Genomic DNA, 16,868 nt, shown 5'->3' on the forward strand with positions numbered 1-16,868 from the left:
ATGTTTTGGAAATCTACCGCGAGAAGTTTTTTTTTTTCCTTCTTCCATGACATGTTAGTGTCAAAAATCTGTTCGTCATATGGTCCCTGTATGACACATGAGAGAAAAATGACACAGAAGTTTGATGTAACAAAGTTTAAAGAGTACAAATAAGAAATGCTCATGTTTGTCAAAGTATAAGCAGGTGAATTCATGATGTTTGGTGACGCGTTGCTGCATCAGGTTCTGAATACTTTGCTATCATTGAACCATGATTCTGCTCTGTATTTGGGAATATCAAATCATCTTTGGTCATGAAGCAACAACAGCAACAACAGAATGACCTGAAACACACATGCAAAAATCAATAACTGGATGACTGAAGATGGTATAATCTAGTCTAAAAAAAAATCCCACGAATGTTATTGAGCTGTAAAGAAAAAGAGAGAAAATTGTTACAGTGTGAATGCTTCTAAAGGTGACATCTAATAAGGAGTCTACAAGTTTTCACACATTTAGAAAATAAATTATTTTCTGAATTTTTGGGTGTTCACACAGAATCATTTTAATCCAATAATAGTTTTTTTGTAGTTCTGATTATATTCGGTGTTAAAACAAATGCAAATTACTGTACAGAGTGGGCAAATACATCTAAAGACATCTGCTGTGATATCCTCATGACTAAGTGTGGTGTAGGTGGGTTTATATATATAAGAAGAAGAAATACACAAAGTAGGATGTAAAAAAAATAAAAAAGCAGAATATTAGATTATATGTGTGAGCTGTAATCTAACTTGCACAGAGCTTGCACACCCATTAATGTTATCCAGTCCTTTAGTTATCTATGCGCTCTGGACAGAATCATATCTCATATATCAATGTGCAGTTAATTTACTGGTTGGATTAATGCTCACAAAGATGTCATTGACTCTGCTGTTATAAAGATTATAAAATGGCTTAAGAGTGATGATTAATGTAGACCAGGAGAAATGATTTTCAACTCTAATATTGTATCACATTTATGACATTCCAAGAGCAAACTGGGTCAAAGTTGACATCATTTTAATATGTTTGTAACAACCTCCATTTATTTTCAAATTTTGCTCTAGCTGACAGAAGTTTTTTGGGGGGATTTTGTGCTCTGCTTTCAGTGCGTGACACATATACAGTCAGAAAGACGAAACAAAGTTTAGCAAAAACATATGTAACGTGTGTCAAAAACACACAGCCAGCCAAAGAAATAGGTTGCTTCCTCCACCGGTTTGTCGTCATTGCAAAAACATTTTGCCTGGGGTGCCAAGTCTTGTGGGTTTGGTGTAAGTGTTTCTTGGAAATAAGCCTGTTTATCTATCAGCAATGACAAGATAATGAATACTGCTTTGTCCACTCCCTTATCTGCTGTGTAATGATCCATATCATGTTTGATATGGGTTGAGAAAAGTGGTTCAGAATGACAAGATAACCATATTCCACAAAAAGTTGTTGAGACTGTCAATTACAGGTTGTGTGTGCTGACAAAATAAGGAACTTTTTCAGTGAGAAGAAGAGGAGTTTCCTTGGTTTAATTTCCTTTTTTATGTCCTACCTCTTCTGTACAGGTTTGTGAAATTATTTAGAAATCTTGTCCTGATTTTGTGGGTCTGCCTGCCATTCAGAAGCCCATTTGGAAGCAAAACTGCACACTTCTGTAAACCCTTAACAGAAAAAAATAATAATTGGTCTCCTTTCCTCTTTTCTTAATCGTACCGCTAACAATGAATCCACAGCTCTTTTGTGAAATATTTATTTTCTACTTTAGTAATCCCTCCTCTGCATTTTGTATCCAAAAACATCACATTCTTCATTGAGTATTCAATGCTGAGCCACGCCATGTGTTTCCTGTGTGTGTCAAGATAATTTTAATTTGATGACATTTTGCTGCTGTTGCCAGCATCTGTTGCAGTCGTAAGACAAATGCTCTTGTTTTTCTCTTTTTTTTCCTTTTTTTTTTTAATATATGAGGCATGCCGCATTTTGTTCCCGCAGGACTACAATGACGAGATCAGACAGGAGCAGCTGAGAGAGCTCTCCCTGTTGAACGGCTCTGACGAGTCGAGCAGAGGGAGGAGTGCGCAGGGAAGGAGCACGCGACCGGCAACCACAGCATCCACAAGGTAAAGTGCTAATTATGAGTGTGTAAAAAAAGACAAGGTCTCTGAAAGAAGTTGAGTGTTTGTTTGTGTCAGTGCAATAATCAAGGCTTCTTGATGTTTGGAAAATTCGAAGGTTAGTATTTTCTTTTTTCATGAAAGATTTCTGAAAGCACAGTGACAATCTTCAAAACACTTCTGCTGTGAAAGCCCACATTCTCTCCTAAGCTATGTTGGTTCTATAGTTAAATCGAAAGATTATAAATAGTATTAAACTGGTTTTTATTTTGTACACAGATGATTGGAAATTTCCTCCTACAGGTAGTTTTCTGCTGCACATGACATAAACATAATGAGAAAACTTAATTCAACTGTGCAGAAGCCCCAAAGCTTTCACTTTATACGCATCTTATTATTCAGTGCCATATATTGGGTAGTGGATGTCAAATTAATATATTCATAATGAAAATGGAATAACCATCTCCACGGTGAATTTTCTGATTAATTGGTTTACTTGCAAACATATTATATATTTTCATATAAACATACTTGCATCTCTTCCTCAGGTTGGAGTTAATAATTTGAAGCAGTATTTTCCCTTGTTTTTTTTCACTTATGGTTGTTGTCTTACAAACTCAAATACAGCTCAAGGGAACTTTAGGATGTAGACCAACCAGCTACAGAAAAACTTCATATTACAGAGCATTTGTTTGGCTTAGCCATACATGCAGCTACTTGTGTGAAACGCCTGCCTCTCTGGTCTCCTTTTAACTTCGTTTTTAGAACAAATTGTCCATAATCTACCTGAGCCGTGGCGTTCCCACAGGAGTAAGCAGGTACAGTTTGCCATGACAGCCTGGCCTAATTCAGGCAGCCCATGTAGATGAGCTAATTCCAGCAGTAACACGGGATGCTCCCAATTTAAAGTCACCACCACCACTTCCCAGATTTCCTCCTTATGGCACCCCGATAAGCGATTATTGTAAATCTCCATGAAAAATATGCACCAGTAATTCCCGTTTGAGTGTCTGTATTTTTGGATCACAATAGGCTGCTCCCTAGCGAGGGATGTGCCAGAGGAAGAAAGGGTATCCTAGCCCACCTACATCATGCCGCTGTTAAAATGTAAGTTAGCAGACAATAGACGGCTTTGCGATGTTAAATCCACCCTGCAATCCCTGCGGTGTTCCTGTAGTCCTGCTGCTGGACAGTGGCAAGCAACAATCGGCCCCTTAAGCCAAATCACTCCTTGCTCCCCTTTAAAAACCGTACCTGCCTTAGTGCAGGTAAGCCTACAACCTGAGTGTTTTCAGCAGCTTCAGGCAGATGGAGATGTGATTTTGTACAAACACAGGCATAGCACTGCTCCATCGTGTTATTGAAATAACCATGCCGTGTCCCACAGGCATGTTTGCTGAGGAGAAAAAAGACACAAAGTGACACTTTTCAGCTCTGTGATCATTACAAGATCTACCTCAGTGCCAGCGGAGGTTATGCTTATCTTGTGTTTCACCCAGGCGTATACTGTACAACAACCACCAACTGAGGCAGCCTGCGCATTTGCGGCGATAAGAAGGGTTTAACTGATTTCACTGAAATCTGTACAGCTTATTTGCAGAACTTGTGGAGTGAGATTCCTAAGGCAAATTGTTGTCATGTTTGTCCACTTTTTTGCTTTACCAGGGGCCACAGAGGCACAGGAAGGAGTGCAGGAGCGCCTCGGGGGACAGCGGCGGCGACGCACGGCAAACTTCCCACGACTGTTTTAACGAGGGAAGTACAAGCTCCGAGAGCCAGGGGGGCAGCAGGGAGTGCTGGATACAGGCCCCCGCTGTTAGCAGTCACACATGAATCATACGACGACTATGTAAGTCCAATCCTCTTTGCACACAGTGGAAAGTATAGCTGATAGTAATTTTACTTGAACTGTGTGTAAATCAGACTGGGTTTAATCCCTTTTCATGTGATCTGGATGAGTCTTGCTTCACATGGAGAGGTAGGGCAAACAGAGACATGTTTGAAAAATTAGGGCAGGCAGGAAATTATTACAAACAACATTTTTTTTATATTAACTACAACTTTTTAAAAGCAAAATATAATTCAAGAATGATTTTGCATCTTCTTGGCAGCTCCTGGGTTTCCATTTGTATCAGCAGAATATTAAAAATCAACTTGCTTAAATTAGAAGTTTCTTAGAATAAATAATCACCTTTATCTATTGTTATTAAGTTAGGTATCACTGTGTCGAATGCAAGCAGATATTATTATTGTGTGCCATAGAGCTCCATTGTTCAAAAAATTAAAAACACATCAATAAGCCACACCGTTGCACTGGGTGACATATTCCTTCATTACCATAAACATGAGCACTGTAGTTTATTTTGAGTTAATCCCACATTCCCCATCCTGCTGCTGTAAACACCAAGGCTGCATTCAGAGCGAAACCAGCCGTGTGGCACTACGGTGCAGGAGTCTATGGTGGTGGGGGCATGTTGTTTGAGGTACCGGTGAGACAATGAAATACGATCCAGGAAGTCGAGTTGGGAGTTACAGATTAATTGCGTTTAAGGACTTATCAGAAGCCAAAAAACTTCAAAGCGGTTTGTAATACTCACAGACAGGATTTTACAACTCTGGAAAGTTATCATGGCGGCAAATGTTTTATCTTTTGTCAAGACGATCGTGAGGTAAATGCTTGAACATGGCATTCACGTTACAAAGTAATCCACCAGGAATGTGCCCCCCACTGCATAAATGCAATGCCCCCATTCAAATAAATGGGAGGGCTTCATTTTTTCACTGCCTGTTTTGGTGTGAATGTGGCCTAAAGCACTAAAAGTGTATTAATCCGCAGCTTGAAATAGTCCCCCAACATATGCACCCCTTTTTTGAGTAACATTTGTTAAAACTACAGTGCTCAGCCATTTTAGGAAACAATTTTGCCTTTTTAAAAAATCAAACTACATGTCTGTGACCTGTTTTTATAGATTTATGTCTTCAGGAACAAATGGGCTTTAGACTAATTGGAAGGTATTTAGAGACGGACTAACACATTGTTGGTTTTGGTCTTTTCTTGGGATTTGTTGACAATAAGAAAAATATAAAATCATGCTAGCCTTAACTTTTAAATTCCAATCCAAAGAAGAAGTTTGGAGTTGACCACAAATAATCACATTATAATGTCAGACATCCTCATGGTTAAAATGAAGAGCAAACTTGGACTTTGTGAAAAGTATAATGTGATTTTGTTATTTGTGCATTGCACAATGTCCTCAGATGTCAAAGCCTGGGGAGAGTTTTTTTTTCCAAATCAGTGCCTGCTTGCAGCAACAGAACACACAACCCTTAGCAAAGTTAATTAAAAAAAGGTAACAACTTATCCTCTGTGATGGATTACCTGTTTCAAGCACGTTTCAAGTACATTTTCATTCTGCAGCAAAATGAATGGAAACCAATGGCTCCCCGAAAAGAAAGAATAAAGGAACAGTCATTGTTCTTAGCTAAGGTAACTGACTTCTTGCTGTAGGCTTATGTTGAAAGGACAGATATGAAAGTGGTATTGATATTTTCCTCTAACTTGGCAATGAAGCAAATATGCATATTTCCCAAAATGTTACACTATTCCCTGAAACAGATATACTATTAGACATGGACATATAACATGTGCTATAGGTAACATGCGCTAACAGGTGACCTTGAGATAAAAAATAATTGGTTATAAATTTGATGTTACTTCAAGTCCATACATTGTGAATAGCTGCACCATTCCACTCAGAGGTGTAGGCAAGTCCTTGACCAATGGTCGGTAAAATCTTTTCTCACATCACTCAAAATAGGGCAGGGATTCGACTGTAAACATTTTCAAAGCCCTGGTTAAAAGTATGTTTGTCTTCAGATCTTGGAAATTTCTCAAGGTCATTTTGAAAGACTACACTAGGTGAGCTCTAAGTTTCATCCAAATGAAAAAGGCAACACTTTTACCAGTCTATTTCCTCAGAGCCTTCCTGCTAAGCAAAGCCCCCATGTGTGTTGGCAGTTGAAGATTGGGCTGTCTGCATGGGGAAATGCACAAGCGCAGTCTCATTACCAAACCAAATTGAGTTCTGATGTAGAGCCTGTGTATTTCTGAGGAGTGAAAAGGCGAGGCATTTCTTCTCTTTGTAATTGGAGGTTGGAAAGGAGGGTGGGAGCACAGAGACTAGGGGATTATGGAAAGATGAGTTTGTCCTGAACATTTTCTTCCCTCATATCTCACTTTGCAATTTTTTCTACTACATTACACAATTTTCTTTGAGCATGTTTCCAGAATGTAGCAAGACCTCTTTATACAAAGGTCCAGGTTTGTTTAGCTGTTTGTTTGTTTTTTCAATCACTGACTATACAAGATGCTGTAATGCTTGTTGTCATTCCACTACAAGAATCCTGCACAATACAATCTAATGAAACACAGCAGCTGTAGATGCATCTTTGTTGCTGCATCCTGTGTTTGTCTTTGGGAAGACATGCACCATTTTATGTATGGGTATCGTGTAGATGTCTCCTGAGACTGTGGATTGATGGACTCTGTCAAACTGTCAGTCTGTCTCATAAAAGTGATACTGTGAGAATGTCCATAATTGTACCTAATCGAGGGTGGTATTGATTTAAAACGTTAGTAGAAAGCGTGAGGAAGCTGGTGGTTATCATGTATCATTGTTTGCTTTATAATTGATGAACTCAACATTTTCTCTTTATCTTTCTCCCACAAATCTCATCTTGCTGTATCCTTTACACTACAACTCCATTTTCTTTGTTCCTCCCAGATTACAGCTCTTTGTACAAAAGCTTGTGTTCGCTTTTGCTAGTCAGGTGTACAAGAATGCTGTGATACCTCACTTTCCCATCACTCACTGACACCATATAAAGAAGGCCTGCCAAAAGCAAAAATAGATTGGCATAGTTTAGTATTGTTTGAATGTTATTCTGTGAAGGAATTTGAGGCCAAATTGACTGAGATCTCTCGTTTTATTCAGGATGTTAAAGGTTAAGGCTGCTAATATTTCATATTTGTCTAACAGTACACAAATCCCATGAATAGACCAAAACCAACAATGATTTGATCCTGTTTACAAGTGTTGTATGTGTGTATCCAAAGCCTGATATACTGTAGCTTATTCCTCTGTGCCATAGACCTCCATTGTTGTTTTAAAACTATTAAAAGCACATTACTAAGCTTTGCCGCTGCACTGGGTGACGTGTTCCTTTATTAAGATGAACATGGGCACTGTAGTTTATTTTAGTGCACCCTACATACACTGTTCTGCTGCCGTAAATACTACTGGAGTGCCAAATGTGTATTAATCCTCAGCTGAAAAATAGTCCCTCAAATGTGCTGTTTACTCCAGTTTGAAAAACAATTGTGAAAAACTGCAGTGCCCAGCTTATTTAGCCTTTTTTAAAAGTGAAACGATATAGTTGTGACCCTTGTTTAAAGATTTTCATTTTCAGTATGGGCTTGGGACTACAGGGCTGCAGGGAAGGGAAGTCACAAAGTATTAAAAAACAGATTAGTAAAGTCAGTATAGTCGGTTCTGCTCTTTATTTTGAACTTCTTGACAAAACAAGCTACCTGTTCAATGTGACAGAATCACAGTTAAGTATGGTATTAAGGTTAAGTTGTTAAGGTAAATCCAGTTTTATTAAAATATTGTACAAGCACACTGATTGAATACCAGTAAATATGTTTTTTGCATGAATCCAAATATGCTGTTGTTAGTCTGTAAATTGGGCGAGAAATTTTCTGTAATGAGATTTTCCATCACTTACATGACATGCCAATATTATTTCCGACACTTGGAGATTTACATTAGGAATACATTTTTAAAAATCTCTCTGTTACAATGTGTTACAGTTAGGGATACTATTTTACTATGAGCCTTCATAAATATATAAGGGTAAATTCAAATAAAATGGAAAAAAACAACAACACAGTATTACAGAGATCTGTCAATCACACGCCTAAATCCTTAATGCAGCCATTGTTTTGTTTCCTGCATCACAGCATTTCTTATTTGCATCGTCCCTCATCCTTTAATGCTAAGTTATTAACACCACTGCACAATCTTCTGGCAGAAACCAATTTGCATATGATTGCTTATTCATAACCAGCACGTACACATGTAGTTATGCATGCATCCTGTAGTTTACAGTCATTCTGTTTAGTGAATAAATGACACACCTTTGTTTTTCTCCTCTATTTGGGGTGAGTTCCTGCAAATAGTTCCTGTGTTTCTGCTGTGGAGCAGGTCATCATGCACCAGGGATTCCTCTCGAGACTATAGTGATTAATGGACCCTGTCATGCTGTCAGTGTCATAAAACTAATACAGTGACAGTGACCATTATTGTACCTCTTAAAGGATAACAACGATTCAGAAGTGAAGTGGATTGCAGTGCTTCACCGTGGTGGCGGGTTGAAGGGGCGGGGGGGTGGGGTTAGTCTGCATAAATTTAAGCATCCATGCATTGAGCTACAAATGCCTTTACATGTTCAAGTCAGCACTGATGTGTTTCATCATTCTTCACACAGTTTTGTAGCAGATTCTTCACGTGTTGTCATATGAAATCCTCCCAGGATTGATGATTGTCAGGCTGTCCATTTTGCTTGAAAGATATTACAGCAGAAGTGCCACCATATCATCTGTTGTTTGTCTGGTGGATTTATCTGTCTAGTTTGTATGCTAATGTATTAGTATACATTTAGGGATATGACTGGCAATTTTCTGTATTTTTTTTATTGTCAACAAATCTTATCTGCAGAGCCAGATCAGCAATTAACTGATCCAACTTACAAGTATTGTAAGTATTTTAATTGTGTGTGTATCCAAAGTCTGATATAGATTGTATTCCTCTGTGCCGTAGACCTCAGTTGTTGTCTAAAAGCCATTAAAAACATGTCAATGAGCCACATTGTTGCAGTGGGTGACATGGTCCTTTATTACAAAGAGTATGGTGATGGTAGCTTGTTTAGAAAAAGCTCCAAAGACTAATAACAGTGATCACGTTTTCGGTCTCCAGAGAGTAGTTCCGTGTAAGGCAGACGCCACTGTGTGTGCACAGGAACATGTTTCTGTTTACAGAGATTCACTGGCTTGTTGTGCTACATATCTCAACCTCTTGACTAAAGATGTACAACTTCATTGTACTAAAGTGTAAATTTCTCATAGATCTTCAGTACTAAAGAATAAGATATATCAGGCTTTGGATACACACACAATATCTGTAAGTAGGATCAATTCATTGTTGGTTTGGCTCTGCACATGAAATTTGTTGACAATAAGAAAAATGCAGAAAATTGCCAGTGTTGTCCTTTAAGTGTCACTAAATTTGATACACCCTTCATTAATTCAGAAATCCATAAAGGATCGATTGGCCAATGGGCCAGTTTGACAAAAAGTCCAGTCTGGTCCTATAAAGGGGAAGTGTAATATTTCTTCATTTCATCATTTGATCCCCTATATGCACATTGACAGCACATCAGATACACTCCCAAATATTTGGTGGTCAGCCTTAACAAGGTTTTTTTCATTCCTTATATGTTTTCCTTTGGGTAAAGTCATCCCACTGTGCTCTCAAATGGCTTTAGGCACATTTGCTAAACACATTTTGAGCCAAGCATAACTGAAAATTCAAACAGTTAATGATGGGCTGGAATTTTTATATTCTTTGGCAATTATTTGTCATACTTATCACATCAAGAAACTGAGCAATCAGCCACCCATCTGCATTAAGCTGCAAAATGAATCCTCCATCTGTACTATAATGTGAAAGAGCTTAAAATACAGATTTCTTATCCAGTCAAAAGAGGCCTGTTTTCCAGTGATAAGTTATCCACTTTTTCTGTGTGCAGCCGATGTCTTCAGTTTAAAAATTTTTTATTAAATCTATCATAAAATTGTTCTTACTACTGGGCTCTTACAGTATGTGATATAATGTGTACTGAAATTACCACTAATAACCATGATTTTGTGACTTTTTAAACGAGCAATAACGAATGAATGTTTCTGATCCCCGTAGAAAGAGCAGAAGCAAGACCTTTCACTGTAATCAGTGTAAGTTCCTCCGTGTGAAAAGTGCAAAATGAGAGCAGAGGGAGATTAAAGAGTGATTGATGGCATTTTGTATAGACTGGGACCATGGCCTCAGTTTAATGTTAAAGATCAAATCCCATCTGGATCAAATCTTATCTTTTAATGTCAGAGCTGATGATAGAAGAGAGGAATCTGAGAGTGATACAGGATTCTGTCCCTGACAGCAGACCATGAATTGTACAAATGGCTGGTAAAATTTGAAACGCATAGCTTGGTTTTTTTAAAACCTGAGCCCTGCAACCATACCAAGGCTGTGCGGGAAATGCCATAATGTGATTAAACACAGAGCTTTGGGAGGCTTTGAAGAAAAAAAAAAAGTCTAATCTATCTACTGTGGAAAAAGCAAAAGGACACCCTTTTGAAACGGGGAAAAAAAATCTTCCCATATCATCTTTTTCATGAGCATAAAAGATGCGTGAGATTCGTGAAGTTCTGTATATTTCTGGAAGGAGAGCAGTTTCTCAGGCCACCTTTAAGGACGACATGCATATCTGCTGTAATTGCTTTGTAACAATAGGTTCGGATACACTGCTGAGTTCACATTTGTTAGATTAATTATGGAAATTCTCCAAGCAGAACTTTCCTGTTTATTAAAACAGATGTATGACACACACACTTCCACTACTTCCACTTGATTATTTAATAGAAGAAAAACTCAGGTTGAATGCATAATGGCTCCAGCTGTATCATCAGGGACTGAAGCTGCCTGTGAGGGCAGAATCACACAGATGCAGCTACATCTAATGTTAAACTCTACAAGCACAAGTACAATAACATTTAGAATCAGAAATACATATCTCATTTCTAGTTTTTAATGTCTCTTCAACCAATACAACAATATTGTATGATGCCATTAATCTTGAATGAAACCAAGGTTTTTTTGGTGAGTAACCATGACACAATTTGACTAAATATATTCAAAGGTAAACTCATAAATTAAGACTATAACCTACAACAAAAAGGTGCACGCTGATTAAATTTGCAAAGGTAGAATACAATGAAGAGCAGGCATCTATTCATTGAGACAAAAGGCTGCAAATCTCATTTTCCTCCCCATTCTGCTGTGTGGAGAGGCATTCACAGGCAGCTCCCTATGAAGATCCGTCACTGTCAAGGGACATACAGCTTGTCAATTGATAATGAAGCACAGTGCTAAGGGCCTTTAGGTTCTTGCTGTCCTAATTACACTGAGCGAGGACTCTCCACCCTTGTGTTAACATTTGATTTATTTCCTCTGCCTTGTTAAGAAGGACCAGTGTTAATTGTTTTTACAGACGAGTGTCAAACTGGAAGAATCAAGCCTCATTAATTAGGGGCTGGAATATATACACATACTACCTTGTCTAATCTGAACACAGCTTGTTTTGTGTATCAAACTAACACTGAGGTCAGCTTACAGATAAGTCAGAGTAATGATTAATGTCATGAACATTTCGGTATTGCTATACAAATCCTGTCAGTTAGAACCGTACATGTATAGCAGATTTTACAGCGAAAAAGTCGGGGAAATTACCTGAGAAGAGACTTTTGGTGAACTTTATGGGTATAGACGCAACCAAGTTATAATGATTTAAGTGCCCACGCTGCCATGCTGGTAAATTTTCATGGGAGTTGTATGCTCAAAAAGTAATCATTTAACTTAACTCATTAAAATCATGAAGGTATGTTGCTGTAGTGAATGCCAGTTTGTCTTAGAATATGGACAGTTAACACCAGGAAGATTTTTTTTTTTTTTTTTTTTTAACAGATGCTTGCCTGGACATGATGCCTGGATTTTGGCTCTATTAGCCATTTTTTGTTCAAAAAGTACTGCAGCCTATAAAAGCAAGCAGACATTCATAAGCTCCATGCCCCCTTGTTACTTCTATGCCTGCCAAGCTTTCCAGTCTTTCACACAGTTTACAATAGCAGATGTAGCACTTGAAATTCATTTCACACAGAGCTGAGGGTTCTCATTTCTAGGTGACGGCCATCAATTTTGTCAGCTGAAGTTACAAATGGCGCTAGCAGATGTTATCAGCTCTAGCTAGCAAATTCAAACTTGGATTTGGTTTACTCTGTATTTATAAATATAAAGAGTACGGTCTAGACCTGCTCCATGTGAAAAGTGCCCTGAGATGACTTTTGTTGTGATTTGGCGCTATATAAATAAAATTGAATTGTATTGAATTGAATTGTATTTTTGATATGGCTTTGTCGACCCTGTATGTGTTTTTTGTTCTAACATATCATGTAACCCTACAAAATAACACAGTTAGCTAAAAATATGCTCCTTTGGAAGTTACACTAGGTCATCACTGCAAGCGTAAGATAGTTAGCTGGGCATGCTAACATTTGTAAAGCCACATAAGAGCAGACAAACACACTGTTTAATGTATTCCTTACTTATTCTTCCTTGGGTTTTAGTTTTTGGAAAGACAAAAAAAAAAGACACCGGCCTTTTTTGTGTTGAACACAACATCACATAGATGCTTGTTGGCATATTATGTTAATATTGGTGATCTTTTCAACACATATTGTGCCTAAAAACTTTTTTCTGCTTTAGCTTGTGTGTGTCTGCTTTGATTTGAAGTTCAGTTCGGACTCTGAGGTCTATTTTGTATATCAGCTGCCTCACCAAGTATAAATAGCAAAACACCCTAGTTTGCCTCTAGCATAGTTACGGCTGCTGAGCTATGATTGGACAGCGGGAGGGGTTTACAGAGCAGTCAATTAACAGTAAGTGATGACCCAGAGCACCAGTCAAGGAGAATATTTTTTAGAGACTATGTTTAAAAAAAAACATTTCTAGGTGAAAAAGCACAAACTAGACATACAATTGCTGTGTTAGGAAATGTAAACAGCAGCATGACACCAAGATAACTTTATCAATAGCCTGCTGCCTCACAGTGAGATGAGCACACACATATCTTTCCAGTAAACAACCAACAACTGTAAACTGGGCTCTGATGTGTTCAGATGAATTCAGCCTTGTTATCGTTTGAACAGTTATTTATTTTGTATATTCAATTCACCAAGAACAACACTGGTATTTTTTGTATGCTCGAAGGTATTCAAATATTAAGGTCCATTGGTTGACATCCCTCCTTTAATAAATACAGTGGAAATAACTGAAATATTACATACTGTACCTTCACATTCCTATAATTTTTTCTAATGTAGGGAGGTTTTATTTTCATAAAACATTACTGAAATTAATCCACTGATTGCTTTACTGTTATGGGCCAGTGTGGAGAGTTCTGTCATATGGGATTGCCAACAAAATGGTCAATTACTGAGATACGCAGGTCTCTGACTCTGCCTTTGTGGGGAAAGACTCGTGTATGAAAAGAAGGAGTATTGGATCCCCTGAACAACTTAATCCTTGACATAATCCCTAACTTTAATTTAGTCAAATTCATGCTTGCACAAATAAAGCTACACAGGAACCAGAGCTGTTTGAATCAGCATTACCCGACAGGAGAGTGTGTTAGTGCCTTAAATGATTTTGTAATGCGTTGCTGCACTTGATGTCCTTCACACTGATGTGTCTGCTTTTGTGTCACAAAGCATTACCAAAAGCAGCCACACCTAATGCAAGATGATATTAGTCAATTGTTACAGGCAGACATGGCAGAGCAATGCATTGTTGAGACCATGTCTGGCATAAATCACCTTCAGAGAGGCTTTAAATGTATCCTGCTGCTTTGAAATGCATTTGATGAGTAGAAGAAACATGTCATAGTAGAGCTTGATTTGAAATTGGAAAGGCGTAGAAGCTTTTGGATCATGATGAAAAACCTGCACTTTAAAGGATAGTTTCATGGTTTTTCAGGTCAGTCAGGTGCCCACATGAACACTGAAGGAAGTTTTTCCTCGCCGTAATCATTCCTCCTGTTCATACTGGCTATTAAAATATCCCCTTCAAATGTGCTTTCAATGTAAGTGATGGGATCCAAAATCCAGAGAAAAAAATCCACAATGTGTCCAAACTGTCATTTTCTGCAAAAAGGCATTTAAAAGTTTATCTGAAGCTTATATGAGGCTTCAGCAGTCTGAGTTAGTCCTATCAAGTGGATATCTGCCACATTTGCAGTCTTTTTAGCATAAAATTACTTCTTTGTGTTTCGTTGGACAATGTTTCCCTGTTGAGCTGTGCTGGAAGTATTGTAATAAAAAGAGGGACTTAAGCACTAAAAAGACTGTAATGTTGAAAGATATCTACTTGATTTGACTAATTTGGACGCTGAAACTTCATATTAGCTTCAGATAAACTTTTAAATACATTTTTTCGCAGAAGGAGTCTTGTGAATTTTGGCCCCTATCTCTTACATTGTAAGTGCATTATGAAGGGATCTTCTAATGGTCAGTTTGAACAGGGGGAATGATTATAGAAAGATTAACCTATTTACTAACCTAAAACCTATTTCGATGTTCATTAACCTGACTGTTATTTTAAGACAGACTTGAAAAATTGTGAACCCGTCCTTTAAACCTCACTAAATCTCTTCTGAATGAGCAAGATCGAACAATTAAACAGACCAGACAAAAGCTAAATTTACTGTTCAACACACACTTTGGCCTTACTCCAGGTAACATTTTATTTAGGTTAAGCTGTTATGGCTAAACCATTTAACAGAATATTATGTGGAGTACTTTGTCAGATAGATCAGTCCACTTGCAACAAGCCTCTGAGTGTCCAGCTATGTTTAAAACACAAGAAGGAATTGATGATCATTTTGCTAATCTGCTAATCTGTGAAATATTATATGAACACTGGAGGGTTTTTGCAGATGACAACGTACTGAAGTTAGATGTTCACATGCCCCAGTAACCCATTTAATATCAGAGTATTTAATATTAGAGGCTTCTTAGCCAGCTCTCCTGTGGTTTGTTCTTCTAACTGAGTTATGATGTTTACTTGAATTGATCCAAAATGAGGTTACTTGCATAACTAGGTTGAGAACAGAGTCCTCTGTAGATATAAACTGTCACTAACTGGATTAACAAAGTGGAGGAAAGAGGCTGAGGCTCAACACAGAGATTTGTAATAGGAGTAGCCTCTTCACTGCAGAGATTTTTGTACCTTTGACAAGAAAAAAATTACATTTTGACAGCTTATTGTCATTACATAATTACATTACATTGCATAATGTCATTGTAAATGAAATCCTGACACTATCAGTTTCCTCATGCTGGTGTTTTCCTCACAATAGAGGCCTTTCTCGGAAGGATCTGTGTTCGAAGAGGAGAGCAGTGCTTGCTATGTGTTTATGAGAAATATACAAACAAGAGTATTATGTTTTACCTGCTTTACAACAGAATGGGCTTTTTTAATTTTTGAACTACACTATTGTACTGTATATACATTTAAGAAGTCTTTACTATATGCTGTCTTTATTTTTATTGAACATTACTGTAGTTACTTGCTGGATTTTTGTGCCTGTTTCCTGAGTAGCTACTTATCAATAGTTGAGATCCATATCGCAGTTTAAGACTCAGAAGGTGTCCATTAGGCTCCACTAGTGAGACATGTTCCCCTGCAAACCTTAATCAATAATCTCTGTTGGACATGAATTTTTCCCCGTTTCCTCTCCTGTTATGGACACAAAGTAATGGACTTTGCTTGTGGAACTAAGTATTGATTGTTTTTATATTAATCTCTAACCAGTCCGACTGGATAGAGATGAGGAGACAAGGCAACTTTAATGCTTACAGCGTTCCTCCCTCGCAGGGCTACGATGATGGATACGGTGGAGAATATGATGATGAGAGTTACGAAGCCTATGAAGATAACTACAGCAATCCATCAAAAAGGTGATGTTTACACACATGCAAACACACAAATGCTGGATAAACAAAAAAAGCTTTTTCAGTCACCATTCGTCTACTGTTATTTAGCCTGTGAAAGATCCACTGTCAATAACTGTCTTACGGGTCATCACTCTGTGTGCCATAAAACTCCAGTGTTGTCCAAAAACTATTAAAAACACATCAATGAGTCACACCGCTGCACAGGGTGACATGTTCCTTCATTATGATGAACATGGGCACTGTAATTTTTTTTTAGTCAGCCCCACATACACTGTCCTGCTGCTATAAATACTCACTAGCGCAGTAGATGTGTATTAATCTGCTGCTGAAAATAGTCCCCAGCAAATGTACTATTTACTCTTGTTTGAGAAACCTTTGCTAAAAGCTACAGTGCCCAGATGTTTTAGGAAATTACTTAGCATTTTTTTTTAGAAACAAAAGTATGTATTTGTATCCTGTTTTTAAAGTATTACATCTTAAGTAAAGTTGAGCTGAAAGCCAGAGACAGGGTAGAGAAGTTGAGTTGGATGTGGAATTAACTTTCCACATCCAACAGAAACAAAAATATCTAAATACATTCTTTATTTTGACTGTGATATTTCCACTCTGTCTGATTTAGCATTTCAGAATATTATGAGTATGGACATGGAACCAGTGATGAATCCTACAACAACTATGGTAAGTACAACCTGTTTTAATGAGTTGCCAACTGTTGTTCGGAGCTACTACAAACATAACTGATCCAAATGTGACTCACACTCTTTCTTGTGAAACAAATTGTCTAAACTGTCTAATGTATCAAAACGCTTTCTGCTTTTCTCTGTTTTATATAAAAAAAA

General features: G+C 37.8%; 1 protein-coding gene across 1 annotated transcript in view; it reads left to right on the forward strand.

Annotated features, from left to right (window-relative positions):
* Nucleotides 1-16,868, forward strand: part of khdrbs2 (KH domain containing, RNA binding, signal transduction associated 2) — a 70,281-nt gene that overhangs the window by 50,407 nt on the left and 3,006 nt on the right. The window contains exons 5-8 of the mRNA XM_067609900.1: nucleotides 2,005-2,132; nucleotides 3,792-3,975; nucleotides 15,950-16,032; nucleotides 16,649-16,707. Coding sequence (XP_067466001.1) covers nucleotides 2,005-2,132; nucleotides 3,792-3,975; nucleotides 15,950-16,032; nucleotides 16,649-16,707 — 454 coding nt within the window. The remainder of the gene's footprint in view (nucleotides 1-2,004; nucleotides 2,133-3,791; nucleotides 3,976-15,949; nucleotides 16,033-16,648; nucleotides 16,708-16,868) is intronic.

This window comes from Thunnus thynnus, chromosome 14, assembly GCF_963924715.1.
Source record: "Thunnus thynnus chromosome 14, fThuThy2.1, whole genome shotgun sequence".
In the NCBI taxonomy this organism is placed as follows: Eukaryota; Metazoa; Chordata; class Actinopteri; order Scombriformes; family Scombridae; genus Thunnus; species Thunnus thynnus.